This window comes from Andrena cerasifolii, chromosome 2 (assembly GCF_050908995.1).
Source record: "Andrena cerasifolii isolate SP2316 chromosome 2, iyAndCera1_principal, whole genome shotgun sequence".
In the NCBI taxonomy this organism is placed as follows: domain Eukaryota; kingdom Metazoa; phylum Arthropoda; class Insecta; order Hymenoptera; family Andrenidae; genus Andrena; species Andrena cerasifolii.
This window is the reverse complement of record NC_135119.1, coordinates 26199274-26215784: the sequence shown is the minus strand read 5'-3', so window position 1 is coordinate 26215784 and position 16511 is coordinate 26199274. Positions and strand designations below refer to the sequence as shown.

Sequence of the window (16511 nt, the reverse complement as noted above, 5' to 3'; positions counted from 1 at the left end):
GGTTAATTTAATAATAATAATAATAATTATGAGTATAAGCAAAAGTGTATGACCGACCACCAAGTTTGTACGCAGTGAAGCGAAGAAATTTATGCTGCACACTTTCAAGTAAAAAGGAAAGCTTCTTAAAGTACGAATTCCAGATAATAGAGCAATATTCATTGTATTCATTTATATTTATTAGTAGGACAGAGCTCAGTGTATACAGTAGAGTATGCGAAACATTATAATCGCCAATAAATAAGTTAAGATTCATCGCTGGAATAATATCTAAGAAATGAAGAAACAAAAAATATAAATACAAATGACCACTGATCATTTTGAAATAAGCACCGTTAAAGATACACCGAAGTTGAAAGAGCAAAAATTACTGCGCGTTTAGAAGACTCGAAGAGGTATCAGAAGAATGTATGAAAGCTTGGTAGGTACACTACGTTCTGCTCGAAGGAACACAGTAATAAAGATAATGCAACCATTTACAGAAAATCCATACCACCCGGTCCGGAATTGCCACGATGTCATCCACCAAGTAGTAATTGACGCTAATTTAGCGCGGAAGCTAAAACCTACTAGCAAGTGACGTCCCGCTCATTATCTGGAATTATACAGCTCCGTTAATAAAAATCTGTGCGCCTCGATTGCGTCGCTAGCCGGCGGACAAGGTGGTCTTATTGCCGTCATGAATAGCGCTTTAGTGTCTTCGAATCAGGATAACGCGCCGTCATCGTGGTTCATTAGGGATGCAAATTGCATACGCTGAAGAAGATTTCAGAAACGATGTGAAATTTACTTTAGCGAGACCACCCCATGTCGCACTCTGCACCCTCTGTGCCCACGGTTCAACGTCGTTTAAAGCACATGCGAAGCAGAGAGTTGAATAATACAGAAACACCGCGGACCGAGTTGCGAAGCTCTCCTATTTCGCGGGTTAAGCGTTCGCAGATTGCTCATCCCTCTTTCGTAGCCGCGTTTAACCCCTCACGCTCGCGGAATATGACTTATATTAGCTCCGTTTATGCGTCCCCAGTCGCTCGTCCTCCACAAAGATGCTTCGTGTTATTTAGAATTAAACGTGCAATTGATTTAGGATGGAAGAACGCTTTGTCCTGGTAATTACCATTAAGCTGATTTATTCGGAGTTGTTGTTGAGACTTCGCGTAGGAAACTCATCGAGATATGTATGTTCGAGGAATATACATGTGTGCGTGATTTGTCGCTACAATTTAATTTACAGCGGTGGTGAATGGAAAGTCTAAACACGCATATTTTTAATGCTGATATCATTGGTATGATATATTTAACTTACTTAGAGATAACTAAAGATAACTTTGTTATATAATACTTAGCATTGGTATATATTTAAATTAGAGATAACATATTTACATATCAATGGTGTTTTTAAAACTTAAAAGTAAATGTAACATAACATTTACTTTTAAGTTTTAAAAATTCTTTACGGTCGAAATTCTAAATGATTTTATATATCAATGGTGTATATTTAACGTAGAGATAACTAGAGACTATTTATATATCATTGGTATATATTTAACGTAGAGATAACTAGAGATAACTTCTTGATACAAATTATTTTCTTAAGGGAGAACAACACCTTGAAGCCCGGAAAAAGTGCAGTTTTTTTTAATTTTTTGTTAGATATCCATAGTTTGTAGGAAAGTCATTGATATGGGGTTTAAATGTGTATGTAGTGGACAGTATTTTAGAATTTTTGTGTGACAAAATATACAGTTTTAATCAAGTTATAGAGGTCGTCGTTAAAGTGCGACGCGTCGAACACGATTTGATGGTTTCCCACTTTATTCACGTCGCGTTCATCTGAGAAAAAGGAGAGTATTTTTTTAATCTATATTGATATAGTTACAGTTAAGCGTACGGAAATTACAAATAAATTATTTTTACTATTTTTTCCACCCCAAAATATATTGATTTTGTTCCTTAAACTGACTCGAAATTTTAGAACTTTCCCCTTTAAGCTCCGCCATTTCTCCAAAAATTATTGTAATTAAATTTCCGTACGCTTAATTGTAACTATATTAATACAGATTTAAAAACTGCTCTTCTTTTTTTTCTCAGTTGAACGCGACGTGAATAAAGTGGGAAACCATCAGATCGTGTTCGACGCTTCGCGCTCTACGCCGACCTCTATAACTTGATTAAAACTGTATATTTTGTCACACAAAAATTCTAAAATACTGTCCACTACATGCACCTTTAAACCCCATATCAATGTCTTTCCTACGAAGTATGAATATCTAACAAAAAATTCAAAAAAATTGCACTTTTTCCGGGCTTCAAGGTGTTGTTCCCCCTTAATATACTATTTATCATTTATATATATATTTAACTTAGAGACACCTTCTTTAACTCTGTCAAACTTATACTTAAACTACTCTCTTAGAGCAATGCAGACGTTAATATTAATAATAATAATATACTGAGAAATCCCCTAATATTGGGAGAAAGATTTTCTCCCTTTGCTCTCGAATTTACATTAGTCAATCGAAATAAATCTTTTGCTAGATATTCCACTTACTAGATACAGATCATAGATCTTTGGAAGACGAGAGAATATAGCACAGTGCCCCTAAAATTAATAAATCATTTAATTCTACAAAGCCACGAATTCTTCCCCTGTTACAAAATTCTTTTTGCAAGGTGAGGCACACTCGGAGTGCAAAGGGTTGAGATAGAATTCCTGCCCCTGTTACCCTTCGCAGTTGAAACTTTCCTTTGCCCACCACTGCAAAACTACCTATATATATTTCCTCGACGATGCATCGACACTTCACCCCACTACACTTGCACCGTTTATTTTTCCAGGATGCTCAGGAAACCCAGACGCGAAGCGACTGTACGACGACCTCCTGTCGAACTACAACAAGCTGGTTCGTCCAGTGGTCAACGTCACAGACGCCCTCACCGTTAAGATCAAGCTCAAGCTCTCGCAACTGATCGACGTTGTAAGTTACCAAGCCGCTCGGCTCAGAATCCTAGATCAACACGAACGAACGGGGGAGCTCGAGTGAATTACACTTACACTCCCCTTTTTCTTTGAGGCTCACCTGTGCAAAGTGTATTGGCCAATAGGCAAGAGATGTTGAGAAAGTCAATTAAATTGCACAGATAGATCGTCCGCGAAATTAAATATCCTCTCCCTGAGAAGGGTGGGGAGCAACTTAACCCTCTCGTCACGCACGTGAACGAATATCCATCGCCCTTGAATTTCTTTGCAGAACCTGAAGAATCAGATCATGACGACGAACCTGTGGGTCGAGCAGGTACGTGCAGAAAATGGTCTGGGTTCCCTTTTTATAGTAAATTCAACAAGTCCAGTCAGTGACTGTAAAGAAATGTATTATTATTTTATAATAATTCATTGAGGGGCTGCAACCCTTACAACACACTAATCTTATCGAAGCAACGAATAAGGTACAATTACCAGTCGAGTTATTAAGCAGAGTTGTTAAAATATTTTGTTAAAAAATTTCGGTAAAAAACTTTGAACCCTACAAAAAATTATCAGAACCACTAACAAGAGAACATCCCGAACCGGGAAGTTCAAAAAATTCTGAAACTTTGAATCTGTAGGGAATTTTCCCCCGATTACAACGGAATTTTTGTTTACTGCTCAAATTCACTCTAAGGGGGTGATTTTCTGTTATAACTCGTGAACTGTAAAATAATTTCTTTACCAAATGATAGATCTAATTAAAAGAAGTAACTTCTGTCTCGAAACTTCTTTTCTATCTCTTACATTTCGCGAGTTACAACACAAAATCGGAAAACAGCCGAATTTGTCGGGGATTAATTCCACCCCTCTACGAGTGAGTTTGGGCAGCAAACAAAAATTGCGTTGTAATCAGGATGAAATCCCCTACGTATCCACAAAGTTTCAGAATTTTTTGAGCTTTCGGCTTCGGGATCTTCCCTTGTAAGTTTTTCGTAATCGTGGTTCGGCTTTGCCAGCCGATGATTTAGCGCGCAGATTATTTTGTTTATCTCCGCTGACTGGGCTCGTTGAATAAACTACAGTTGCGAGTATCTGCTGCTGCCGCGAGGCGCAGGCAGCCGAGAAGGACGCATGATCGCGTCGCGAGACGCGCCATTGTCTACCGCGGACGTATAAATACGCGTGGAGCTGCGCACAGTCGGTAAAACGAAAATCGGCCAGAAGCTTCCGCTCGGGAGTCGCAAAATAAGTCCGGTGAACCGTGCAACCCACTTTCGAATGCTAGATTACGTAAGATTCACCCCCTCTCTCTCTCTCCCCGGTTTTATGCCCGTCCCACCCCCGCCTCTGCCTTTTTTGCAGCTGATATTTTACGCAAGCTGGAAACATCCTGGTACCCGAAGGAAATTATCGACGGGGGGAATTCCATGCTTCCGTGGACGCACGGTTTCCACTCAAATGCAGGCACTCGTCTCTTAAAACCGATTCTGCTTCTGGACGGAGCATTCTGACGTGCTGGAATTTTTATTCCGTTTCCTTACTCTGCTTGACGAGCTTAGTTGAGTTTAACCGAGAAGTTGATCGACTTTTGCTCGTGTCGCGAATTTTAGGACACCCTGTATACGCTCTGCTGTGAAATTGAATTGTTCAGTATCTCACGCTCGCTAGACGTGTCCTGTAATAAGTCTTTATGAGTTCTTTAAATGTTTGTCTGACCAATCACTGCTTAATCCACTTAGCGTGGCTCGCTGCTTTGTCTGACCAGTTGCGGTCTTGTTCCCCTCGTCTAGACGCTGTCCTGTTCTACTTGCCGGACAAACGCAGTCCCATTCTACTTACGAGACAAGTTTGACTCTGTTCGGCTGGATATACACCGGGTCATTCCACTTGTCTGACCAGACACCGCCACAACTCCACTGAGGTGCTCGCTTATTGAGTAAAAGTTCGAAGTGAATTTTCTCGAAAACTAAACGAGTTACTGGAACATTTTATCCTGTACTCTTGCTCCTCACCTTCTCGAGCCCCTCTCTGACAAAAATTGTACTTCATTGCTGGCGAACCCAGCGGAAAGTCAAAGTTTTCAGTCTGCACGATTTATTCTCTGTTTTCGGCGAATTCTTTCAAGCAGAACGACCACCCCTTCGCCTCTGCGTTCGAACATGAAGCACCCTGTATATTTCCAGAGGGCGGGTTGGAAAGCTGGGGGGGTACACCCTCTTCTCCCCAGCAGTTCTCTCTAGAAACTGAGAAGATAGGATTGATCCATGGAAGGGGCGATTTCCACGCGAAACTGAAACGTAAACCAAAGCTTTAGCGGGTCACTGAGAAATCCGAGCCCTCCTCCCAGCCTTTGTAGCGACAGTCACGCGTGGCTTTGCCTCCGTTAATATACGCGGGACCACCACTTTGCTCGCGGCGTTTCGACGAACCGCCAACTATTTGATATCGGCCCTCGACGCTATGTACTCGACGATCGTTAGCCAGCGACGCTGCCCGATCGAGTAATGGGCCGCAAATACGGCGTGAATGCCCATCGTCGGGATTAAATAAAGGTCGAGTCGATTAAAAGGAAATTGGGCGTCCGAATCGACCTGTGCGCCGGTACACTCGTGCGAAGTAACTTGTGTAACTATCGCAGCTTCGGTGTTGGTGTAGGAGTTTCGTGCAGGAGAGATTTGTGTGTTTGGGTATGGTGGTAATGATTGCTTCCTCTCGGATGGAACTGTGGGGGATGGTTGTGCGTCAGATTTCTTCTTCTACGGTAGGGGTGGAAGGAAGTTCGAATTGTGAACGACGATGGAAGTAAGACAGCTTAATTCGAATATTCGTATTCCACAGATTTCTCTTAAAGTTTCTTTTAAACCAACATTGTCGCTGGAATTTTATGGGATTTAATTTGTGGGGCTGTGCTTTATTAGACGGAGACGTAAAGTGTGAAGTTGTAGACTATTTTTTTATTTAACTGCTGTTATCGTCTGACAAGGTGCGACTTTATTCTCCTTGGCTGACTAGTTATGATTTTATTCCCTTTGTCTGATCAGCCACGGTCTTACTCCCCTTGGCTGAACAGTCGCGATCCTGTACTCCTAGTTTTACCAGGTACAACTCTATTCCCTTTGTTTAATCAATTGTCCCATTCTCTTTGTCTGACCAGTTGCAACGGCTGACTTTACTGCACGTCTGAAGCAGCACACTCCTGCTCCACTTGCCTACGCAAACGCCGTCTTATACTACTTGCCTCGCGAATCTAACGCCACATTTCACTTGTCAGAGTGAACGTGGGGGTATTCTACTTACCTTCTCACCTTCGATTCTGTACAGGTACACATTCTTGTCATTTCAGGGGTCTTCGTATCGTGATGGCTGAAAAAAATTAATTTTTCGGGGATTAAAAAGAGAAAGGAATTTTAGTTTAAGTTTCTCAGAACCGAGTTCAATTTATTAACTGAATTATATAAATCTTTGACAGAATTTTAATAACTGAAAAGATATAAAATCTTACGAATTCTTATACAGGCGGAGAGAGGCGGTAGGAAATTGGCAAAATTACCCTTACGTAATTTAAGCACGGCCTAGTGTTCCTTCTCGAGAATTTCTCGAGAAATTTTATAATTACTTATTTCTTATTTCTCGAGAAATACTATAATTTCTAGGAAAAATATTATAAATCTCATTTATTTTCGTAAATGAATGTATTACTAGTTAATCGCGAACGTATAAACACATCTACAATTTATAATACATCTTATTAATAACATTAGAACCTATATGAATTCCAATAGAAAATCACAGTACAGAAGATTCGAGATTATTAACTGCTGAAGGTGCTCTTAAATTTTTATTTAAAAATTTAGAAAAATTGTATACTGAATTAAGTACCCAATGAGTTTCTTGTGGCTATTAAAGAAGAAATATAGAAAATAGGAGATAAGACTATTGTATCCCGTATAAATTTTTGCACGATCCAGAATTTCTTCCAAAAGGGTCAAAAGACGCATTTTTTTCATTTAACAGCCAATATAGATATTTCTAAAACGTCATATTATAACAGTAACAGATTTTGCTCCAAAACAATAGATTCGCTGCCGCTACATTACACGCATTGTGGTATTTAAAAATAAATTTTAAAACCAAAAAGTAATGTTTCGCTTTGTACAAATTTTGTATTAAATAAATAAATTTACCAATTACATTTAATACCTATTTTTTCATTTACAAGTCTTGTATAAATTAGACAGGAATAATCATTTAGTTAAAGTTTTCTTGTGTTTTTGATAAAAATTACCAACATTATTCCAAAAATATCATTTTTCCAATATTTATTTCAATTTCTTGAGAATTCTCAAGAAGTATGATCTCATTTCTGATTTCTCGAGAAACAAAAAATATGGAGAAATCAGGAACACTAGCACGGCCCTAAGAGAAAGGGTCACATTTCCCGTTCGACCTGCAAAATTTGCCAATGCTTCCCCCAGCATTCGGCGAGAAGGATGTCTAGAATAACGCGACACGCTGCTATCGGCGGCACGATTCGTCGTCCCTGTCGCTTTAATTAATCTTGCTGGAAGTCTGATCTGCGGGGACGCTGGCAGACGTCAAAACTGTTGAGCCCCGCGAACAAAGTGGTCTTTCTGCCGTTGGCAGGCTGCGCTCAATAGAAACAATTCGTCGTGGAAAACGCTGAAAGAGCGAATGCCTGCCGCGGTAATCGGAGCACGGGGATCTCTGTGCCGTGCAATTCCGCCCCTCCAACGTTTCCTTTCGACTGTCAATTATCCTCTTTTTTTCCACGATCTTCCTCCAGCCCTGTTATCCGCGATTTCGATCGTCCTCGTTCATTCTTCCAAAACATCGCAACCGGGGTTCCTCTAAGCGGGTCCTCGCACGGTTCATCGACTTAGACAAGTGCATTGCATTGATTAAAATCAATCCACGAGATGTAGAACTGGAGACTCGAACATAGTTAATCGTGCTTCGATGTTTGGTTCGCAGTCATGGTACGATTACAAGTTAAAATGGGATCCCAAAGAATATGGTGGGGTGGAGATGCTGCACGTGCCATCCGATCATATATGGAGGCCCGATATAGTTTTGTACAACAAGTAAGATCATCGTTCAAAATAATACACTTATCGCCAAGCAGAATAAACATCCAAACTGGCGTATTCGGTTACTGCACGCAGCACGAGCGGGGAACGCCTATCGGCGTTCACTTAGTATGCTTAACAGATACAACCGTAGAATATCCGCACGCGGTATGTGTATCACATCCGAATCTCTGCGCTGAGGGAATTAAACCTTATTTTTTACACAGGAAAACTGTATCTACCTCCCCGATGTTGCCTTCCATGCATGACACAACCCCTAAAGTCTACATATAAGCAACTACAGCCTTGTATAATTATTCTATGCAATAGTAGACTGGTTTATTTCCATACTTTTGTTATTAGCTTATCCGCTACGTATTTCTCAAAGTGCATGGACCCTACAGTTGTCCCCCGGAGATCCAGGGGGCACGACGACGCAACCGATTGATCAGGCGGCTCCCGTCCTTTTCTCTCGTTGTTTTCTCGGTGCACGGGGACACAGCGCCGACGGTAATTTCGAGGTGACGCTGGCGACGAAGGCGACGCTGAATTACACAGGGAGGGTCGAGTGGAAGCCACCGGCGATATACAAGTCTTCCTGCGAGATCGACGTAGAATACTTCCCCTTCGACGAGCAGACGTGCGTCATGAAGTTCGGTTCGTGGACCTACGACGGCTTCCAGGTAACGATCCTCCTTTCTCGTGCTATTCCCAGTGACTTACAGAAGCGCAAGAGTCGGCCAAGAATTTTTTGTGGAAAAAGGAGACAAAAGAAGGGAGAATGGAAGTTGTAACGTTGGTCGTCAAACCCTCGGACCACGGTGGCTGGGTCTTTTTTGACCCACGCGGGGGACTCCTGAGCGGCAACTTGCACAGTAGTTCAGGAAGACTCGGGAGTGAAGAGAAAGCTTAAACTCTGTACGATGATGGGAATAAGATAGCTGAATTAGAAAGAATTGTGTGTTAGAATTTGTATCATGTACACTAGGTATAAAAAGAAGTCTGCGTACACTAAGAAGTATGCAGAAGTGTCTGTTCCGCGTTGCATGGATTCGCAGACAGAAAATAGTCACGGGCTTTCTTTAACCGTTATAGGGGGACTGATTTATTATTATAATTTATTATGATTATGATATATTATATTATGATTTATTATTAGTAGGCATTCCTGGGGTCCTCGCATCTGCGTTGCACACTTTACTAAACAGTTTGACCGTTGCACGGGCCAATTTGTCACTCGGAAATCAAAGTGAGAAGGTCGCCATAAATGCAAAGGTAGGCCAACGCCTCTGGCAGACTCATGGGCGCCTCTGGAAGGGTCGCCGGTTAACGCGCCCTCCCGTGCAACGCTGATGTGGGTGTCATAGACATATATAGACGGAGCAGAAGCTGGGACTTTCGGCGAGGGGAACGGTAGGTGTTTTATCCCCGTGGTTGAATTAGAATTCTTTCGGAGTTGGTTTAATTTGCAACCGAGTGCCGACTAATGAAGGACCACCCTCGAATAGGGAAATATTCAATTGATTTTGCATAACTTTGTTCGATAAACATAATTAAACGAACTTAACAATATAATAAAAATGTGTGAACTGTAAGTACTATTTTGACAAAGTATGGACTCGTGAGAAAAATGGTCGAACTCTACAAGCGTCAATGCTCTTCTGCCAGTTTCTCGACCTCGAGCCTCCTCGCAGCCGTTCTACCCTCCTTCGTCGTGGTCGGAAAATCGGCCATGCCCAATCAGCGTCGCGCGACCCGCAATCACCCCTCCATTGCCACTTCATGAGCCCGTGGAAAGTGGGGTGCGTGGGCATCAGCTCCCACGCCTCGGGCACAGTCCGGCGTCGAGGTGGGAAAAACCCGTAGGCCCCTGACGTCACCAGCAGCCCCTTCAGATGGCGATAAAACGATGTTTTGAACCCATGGTGTTTACGAGGCTCGGGTCTTGATGGCCTGGTCTATCTCTCTGTCGACTGGCACGAGGTCGAGAGCGCAATTTAACCAGTCCCTTTCGAAAGATTTATGTTTCCGGTTCTTGCTAAAATATCGATGTGACCACTTTCTCCGACCGAGTGTCACGAGTGGGTCTTATATACAATGTAATCCTAAACAGTAGGCTTGGAGGGAAAAGGCAGAAGTCAGATACAGGCACGTCGGGTTAGCTTCGGAAGCATTCGGCATGCATATCCATTGCGTTACCCGATTTGCCTGTATCGCTCCCCTTACACCCCCCTCAGCTTACGCTCCGTCTATACATGTCTATGGTGGGTGTCCTTACGCTCTCGCGCCGTTCTCCTCGGGCAGGTAAGAGAGGACTTTGCCGCTAAATTCCGGCAGAAACGACTCCCGCCAAATCTCACCACTTTCACAGAAAAGGCGCCCCAAGGGCGCAGGGGTGGCGCGTTTGATCCTAGAGAAACTACCGATTGGTTGACACCAACCAGGTTAGCCAATCGGGTGAACGCCGCCCCCGCCGAACTCGCTGCAAGAAATCGGACGAGTCCGGCAAGAATTCGGTTCCAGCCATACAAAGAAAGACGATACGCGTTCGTACGTGACTCACACGAACCATATTCACACCCACAATTCACTGTTTATCTTTTTTGTCACAATCTTCTCAGATATAGTTTATTTTCGTTGTTCCTTGTTAAACAACTGAGTGTTGCTTTATCAGCCCTAATACGTTAACGCGTCTAGGGTATCCACGTGATTCCGGTGTCAAGATGTATCGGACGGAGCCTTACAACTTCCGTCGACTCGAAAACGAAACTAGGGTCGCATCGAATTATCGCGTGAACAGTGTCTGTTTATGAAAATATAGAAATATCCTTGAATTCAGGGGAAAATGTATTTGTAACACGCAGGTACTTCCGAAATACTTCGAATTTCACTCTGAAACATTAGGAATACGTTCTCTAAGAGCATCGATTAAAGCAACAAAAAAAAATCGAAAATTTCAACCCTCTCAACCAGATTCTTCCCCCAAGTTCACTGCAAGCAGGATAGCTTCGAAGTAGCTTGAATAGACAGTTAACATCGGTTGATGCGATTCGGCAATGAAGATGCCTTTTGCCTTTCCCTGCAGAAGCTTCTGAATCTGGGAAGTAAAGACATTTTGAAAGCATCCTGCAAGATTCCGTTACCTCGAGGTCCATTTGCTCAGCAATCTCTGTCTAATGCATACAGCGTGTGTTAAATACAGAACTCTGGAATAGCTTTCTGTTTACAACCAGAGGCTTAACTCCTTCCATTTAATTCGCATAAACCAGAGCACAAGCCCAGTCGTCATGCGACAGTAGCTTTCTGACTCGATGCAAACTCCCGGCCGACTGGAAGGCGCTCTTGAAGCAGCGTGTCGAGTATTCCTGCTACCCAGGTGTCGCATTCAAACTGCCAAGGGTCGAGTTCCATAGATCGAGGTCCTTGAACCTCCTCCGCCAAAGAAATCCAGCCGCAAAGCATCCACAAGTGGCCCGCGCCGCATCGTTTCGCCCCATTGTCCCCCCAGCGACTGTCTTGCCCCCCCCCTGATGTGTTCTCTCGGCTTTGAAATATCGCAGCAGACTATCCACGCGTGACGCTGAATAATGCATCGTGCGCGAGCGAATGTCGCCCATGCGTCATCGGCCACGGGATATCCATCAGGTTCGTTTAATAAGAAGCGCGTAACGATCGATCAACCTCGCGGAATGGACATGCACCATGAAAGACGATTACGCGGGGGCTTTTATCAACGATGCTGCAAGGATAAACCGAGCACCGTCGATGCTCTGTCGTTCAGGCGGGCAGCGTCTTCTCGCAGCCGGCTCTCATGGCTTGTTATCGGTTTTATTCGAGCAGAAATCCCCGAGATTCCGTCGTTCTGGACTGTGACAAGTATTGGAAACCCCTTAAAGAGGCGGAAACGTGACGCGGCGAACGGGATTAACTCGAACGTTATCGCTTTACGTGACTTATTGACGATCGCAGCTGGTGTTTTCATCCGTTCCTGCTGCTTCGGCACACCTTCTGCGGGGCCTGAAGCGGGGTAGTGGTCAGGGCTTTTGTGAATTCGAGGAAGACCCGCGAAGGGATATATTGTTATGTAGAAATTGTTTCTTTTATTAGTTCTGCGTGTTCTATTTAAAAAGACGATGCAAGTGCAAAAAGAACCATGCGAATCGGGCGAGCCGTTCTCTGGCAAAACGCGGTTGAAGTTTGGGCCAATTGGATGGCGCGGCGCTTCCCCCACTCTGCCGCCTCGCGCGTATTGGTCAAAACTTTGGAAGCGTTTTGCGAGAGAACGGTTCTTTTTTCAGAATTGGTTCCTTCACAACTTTTTGTCCTCTCGTTGAAAGGAATACTTTGAAGCAGGGAAAATTCGGTTTTCATTTTGATATCGATAGGTGCGTCATTTTCTTACACCCTGTACGTTTCCTGCGGATGTTTAATGCGCGTGAAAGACGAATGTATCCCAAACGTCTGCGCAAATTATGAAACTTTGGACAACAGATTGTGTATCTGCGCGCCGCATCGCGCCAGTTCCGCCCCCGAGGGTCGTCTCGAAGGAATAATCAAGGATTCTAGTGGAGCTTCCTCGTGGAATCTCGTTAACCCCGACTTAGCGGGCAGAAATGGACGCAAATATCAGGAACATCGAGTGGCATCACGGCCCACGAGTGGATCAAAGATAACTGCCTCGATTTGCTAATTGATACGCCTGCGTCAATTTCCCACTGATAGTTATCGCGTGAAACGCTCTAAACCTTCCCAGTGAATACCTGAAATTGAGCATCAACTAGAATATCGAAAACGAAAGAAATCTTTTTACTAGAAAATACACTTTACTAAATATCATTTTAGTGTAATATATTTTTACTAGAAAATACACTTTACTAAATATCATTTTAGTGTAATATATTTTTACTAGAAAATACACTTTACTAAATATCATTTTAGTGTGATATATTTTTACTAGAAAATACACTTTACTAAATATCATTTTAGTGTAATATATTTTTACTAGAAAATACACTTTACTAAATATCATTTTAGTGTAATATATTTTTACTAGAAAATACACTTTACTAAATATCATTTTAGTGTAATATATTTTTACTAGAAAATACACTTTACTAAATATCATTTTAGTGTAATATATTTTTATTTTAAGCTTACAAAGGTGGGAGTATTTTTTTATATAATTATTTTTATTTTATACATTTCACTTATTTTTATTTTTGATAAAGTTATTTCTATTTTATTTATTTCTATTTTCGATGAAGTTATTTTTAGATAAAATTACAGGGTTTACCAGTTTCCAGTTTCATTTTCTTATGGATAACTTTTCGCAGGTCGATCTTCGACACATCGACGAGATCAGGGGTAGCAACGTCGTCGACATCGGCGTCGATCTGTCGGAGTTTTACACTTCCGTTGAGTGGGACATCCTCGAAGTCCCAGCCGTGAGGTGAGTCGCTAGTCTCTTAATTATAATCTTGGTCGGATGTCAGGTGCGAGGTGCTTTCAGCTTAGTTCTAAGAGATATTCATCCGTAAAACGTTGCGCAGGGGTGATCATATAATCAGATTGGGATATCTTCTTCATCCGAGCCTGCGAGTGATGGGTATAATATCGCGGCGCACGCGTTCGAAACTTAACTTCGGAGATGATTCTTTAAGATTCGCATTCACCTATTCTGAAAGCGTCACCCTTCTTCCATTTCCAGAAACGAAAAGTTTTACACGTGCTGCGACGAGCCTTACCTCGACATCACGTTCAACATCACCATGAGACGGAAGACGCTATTTTACACCGTCAACCTTATAATACCGTGCATGGGTATCTCGTTTCTCACGGTGTTGGTCTTCTACCTGCCAAGCGACAGTGGCGAGAAGGTGAGCGTTCTTTCATTATTTTCTTGGAATGAAATGAAAGAGTAGAGTGTAATCGTTAAACGAAACTTCTTAGCCCCCCAGCATCCCGCTTTCATTCATCTCCTTCCACTTCTCAGCCAACCAGTCTTAATAATTTCCCATTCTTCAATTCCTACCCCCTCGTCGCTGAGGGCCTGTACCAAACCGCGCAAAGTAAGACGCCCAAGCGACCTGAGAACCGTCGAGGGCAGAAAACGGCCATTCCACGGCGAGGGGAAATTTCAGCGGAAGGCCGATTCGTTCGATCCGAACGGATTCCAAGGTGGGTGAGGGTCGAATATCAAAATCCAGCGTCGGAATGCAAGCCAGTAAATGCCGCTCGGCCTCCATTCCTCGTGGACTCTTGACCTCGAGCCGATACCCACTTCACGCCGTGTGCCCCTCTATAATTCAGTCGTATTGTTCTGGCTGGAAAAAGGCGGACAGAAGGCAACGAGAGGGGTGCGGCGAGGGGATGAAAAAAAGCCGAGGGGAGAAGGTCAGATGTCAGCGTGCCATTCGCAGCCGCTTAACGACACTTCGATTTGTTCTGAAACAGATCCCGCGCGAAGACGGGATCCCCTTTCTTAAGCCCCATCCACACTTGAACACTTCGCTCTCCCCTGACACACTTATACAGGGTGTTATGGGTTAAGCGATAGACACTAAAAAAATTAAATGGCTGATTCTACGCGACAAGATGAGAAGAAAATAAAGAGTAACGAAATTACGTCGCGGGCTTCGTTGTTTAATTATTAAGCTTAGAGATTCGAGGTCTGGAACGCCTGAGGCACGGCAACTCGGCGATCAGCGGCGCATAGGTCAGTAGCGCCTCGGGCGCTCCAGACCCCGAATCTTTAGACAGGAGTAACTGAATAACGAAGGATCTAATTAAATTTCGTTGCTCTTCATTTTCTGTACTCCCACGTCCAGTTTACCCTAATCACGTAACGCCACGTGTCGCGCGAGTTCGTTAATTTATTTCTCCTTTTCTGAGAACAGTTTCTGAGAAAATGCACCCCAGCTAAGTCCAAGCAACGCTCCATCGCGCAATTTGTCGAGTCGCGGGAGCGTGTGGACCCGGCTTTAAAGTCCAAGCCCAGGTAGCTACTTTAGATCAATGCGGGGGCGGCGAAACAATGCCCTCTCCAATCGGCCTTTGTCCTCCGTTTCTCGTTTGCTTACCGATTTCAAACCTACAACCAGCCCCCGTGCACCGCGGACTTTCTAATCTCGTGTTAGGTCTATCTTTACGAGCATCACGTCCGTGTGCACACGTAGACACTCGCGTATCTCGAAGCATCCTGGGGTATCTTCGTACCCCGCCATGCCCCCGTCCTCGACAATGTAATTCGACCGAATCGCGGGCTCTTAAGCATCCCAGATACCAAACCTAACGAGGGGGTGTTTGCTGTTCTGCTGTGGCTTCTCCTTAAAAGCGTGGAATGGCAACGACGAATAGCGTCTCGGAGATGAGGAGTGGGAAAGGGTGGATGGGAACAACGGTAGGAAGGTAGAAAGGTATTCTTCGTTAAGTAATTTGTCGAATTCTCGCGGAGGAAGATTGGAAGCCTCTTTTCTTTGACAATGACTCTGTTGCCTATTACTTTATCTGCTCTTATCTTTACTGCGAGGTAATAGTAGTACTTCTTGTAGTACTATAAAAAGATTCGTCTTGTTGTAACACTGTAAGAAAATAGCAGGCCTTCTTTTAATACTATAAGAAAATAGTGGGCCTTCCTATACTAAAGAAGGACTAAAGAAGGACTACTACTTTCTCATAGTACTAGAAGAAGGCCTATTAGCTTCTCATAGAAATACAAGCAGGCGTAATATCTTTTTTCAATATTATAAGAAGGAGTAATATATTTTTCTCATATTATAATATTATAAAGAGTAATATATTTTTCTAATATTATAATATTATAATATTAGAATAGAAATACAAGCAGGCGTAATATCTTTCTTCAATATTATAAGGAGGAGTAATATATTTTTCTAATATTATAATATTATAAAAGAAGGAGTAATATATTTTTCTCATATTATAATATTATAAGAAGGAGCAATATATTTTTCTAATATTATAATATTATAATATTAGAATAGAAATACAAGCAGGCGTAATATCTGTCTTCAATATTATAAGGAGGAGTAATATATTTTTCTCATATTATAATATTATAAGAAGGAGTAATATATTTTTCTAATATTATAATATTATAATATTAGAATAGAAATACAAGCAGGCGTAATATCTTTCTTCAATATTATAAGAAGGAGTAATATATTTTTCTAATATTATAATATTATAAGAAGGAGGAATATATTTTTCTAATATTATAATATTATAATATTAGAATAGAAATACAAGCAGGCGTAATATCTTTCTTCAATATTATAAGAAGGAGTAATATATTATTCTCATATTATAATATTATAATTTTATAATATTAGAAAAATATATTATTCCTTCTTATAATATTGAATATTATAATATCATAATTTTATAATATTAGAAAAATATATTATTCTTTCTTATAATATTGAATATTATAATAT

The 16511-nt window shown here is 42.0% G+C and overlaps 1 protein-coding gene and 1 long non-coding RNA gene across 5 annotated transcripts in view; both read left to right on the top strand.

The window, feature by feature from the left end:
- The window catches only part of LOC143378914 (uncharacterized), a 92950-nt gene that overhangs the window by 65404 nt on the left and 11035 nt on the right, over positions 1 to 16511 (top strand). The gene's annotated exons all lie outside the window — the stretch shown is intronic.
- Positions 1 to 16511, top strand: part of Nachra3 (nicotinic acetylcholine receptor alpha3 subunit) — a 128544-nt gene that overhangs the window by 105816 nt on the left and 6217 nt on the right. For 3 of the 4 annotated variants that reach the window (XM_076830975.1, XM_076830974.1, XM_076830973.1), the window contains exons 4-9: positions 2839 to 2978; positions 3252 to 3296; positions 7961 to 8070; positions 8558 to 8738; positions 13389 to 13504; positions 13763 to 13931. In XM_076830975.1, coding sequence (XP_076687090.1) covers positions 2839 to 2978; positions 3252 to 3296; positions 7961 to 8070; positions 8558 to 8738; positions 13389 to 13504; positions 13763 to 13931 — 761 coding nt within the window. The remainder of the gene's footprint in view (positions 1 to 2838; positions 2979 to 3251; positions 3297 to 7960; positions 8071 to 8557; positions 8739 to 13388; positions 13505 to 13762; positions 13932 to 16511) is intronic. The other variant, XM_076830976.1, reaches the window with a different exon arrangement.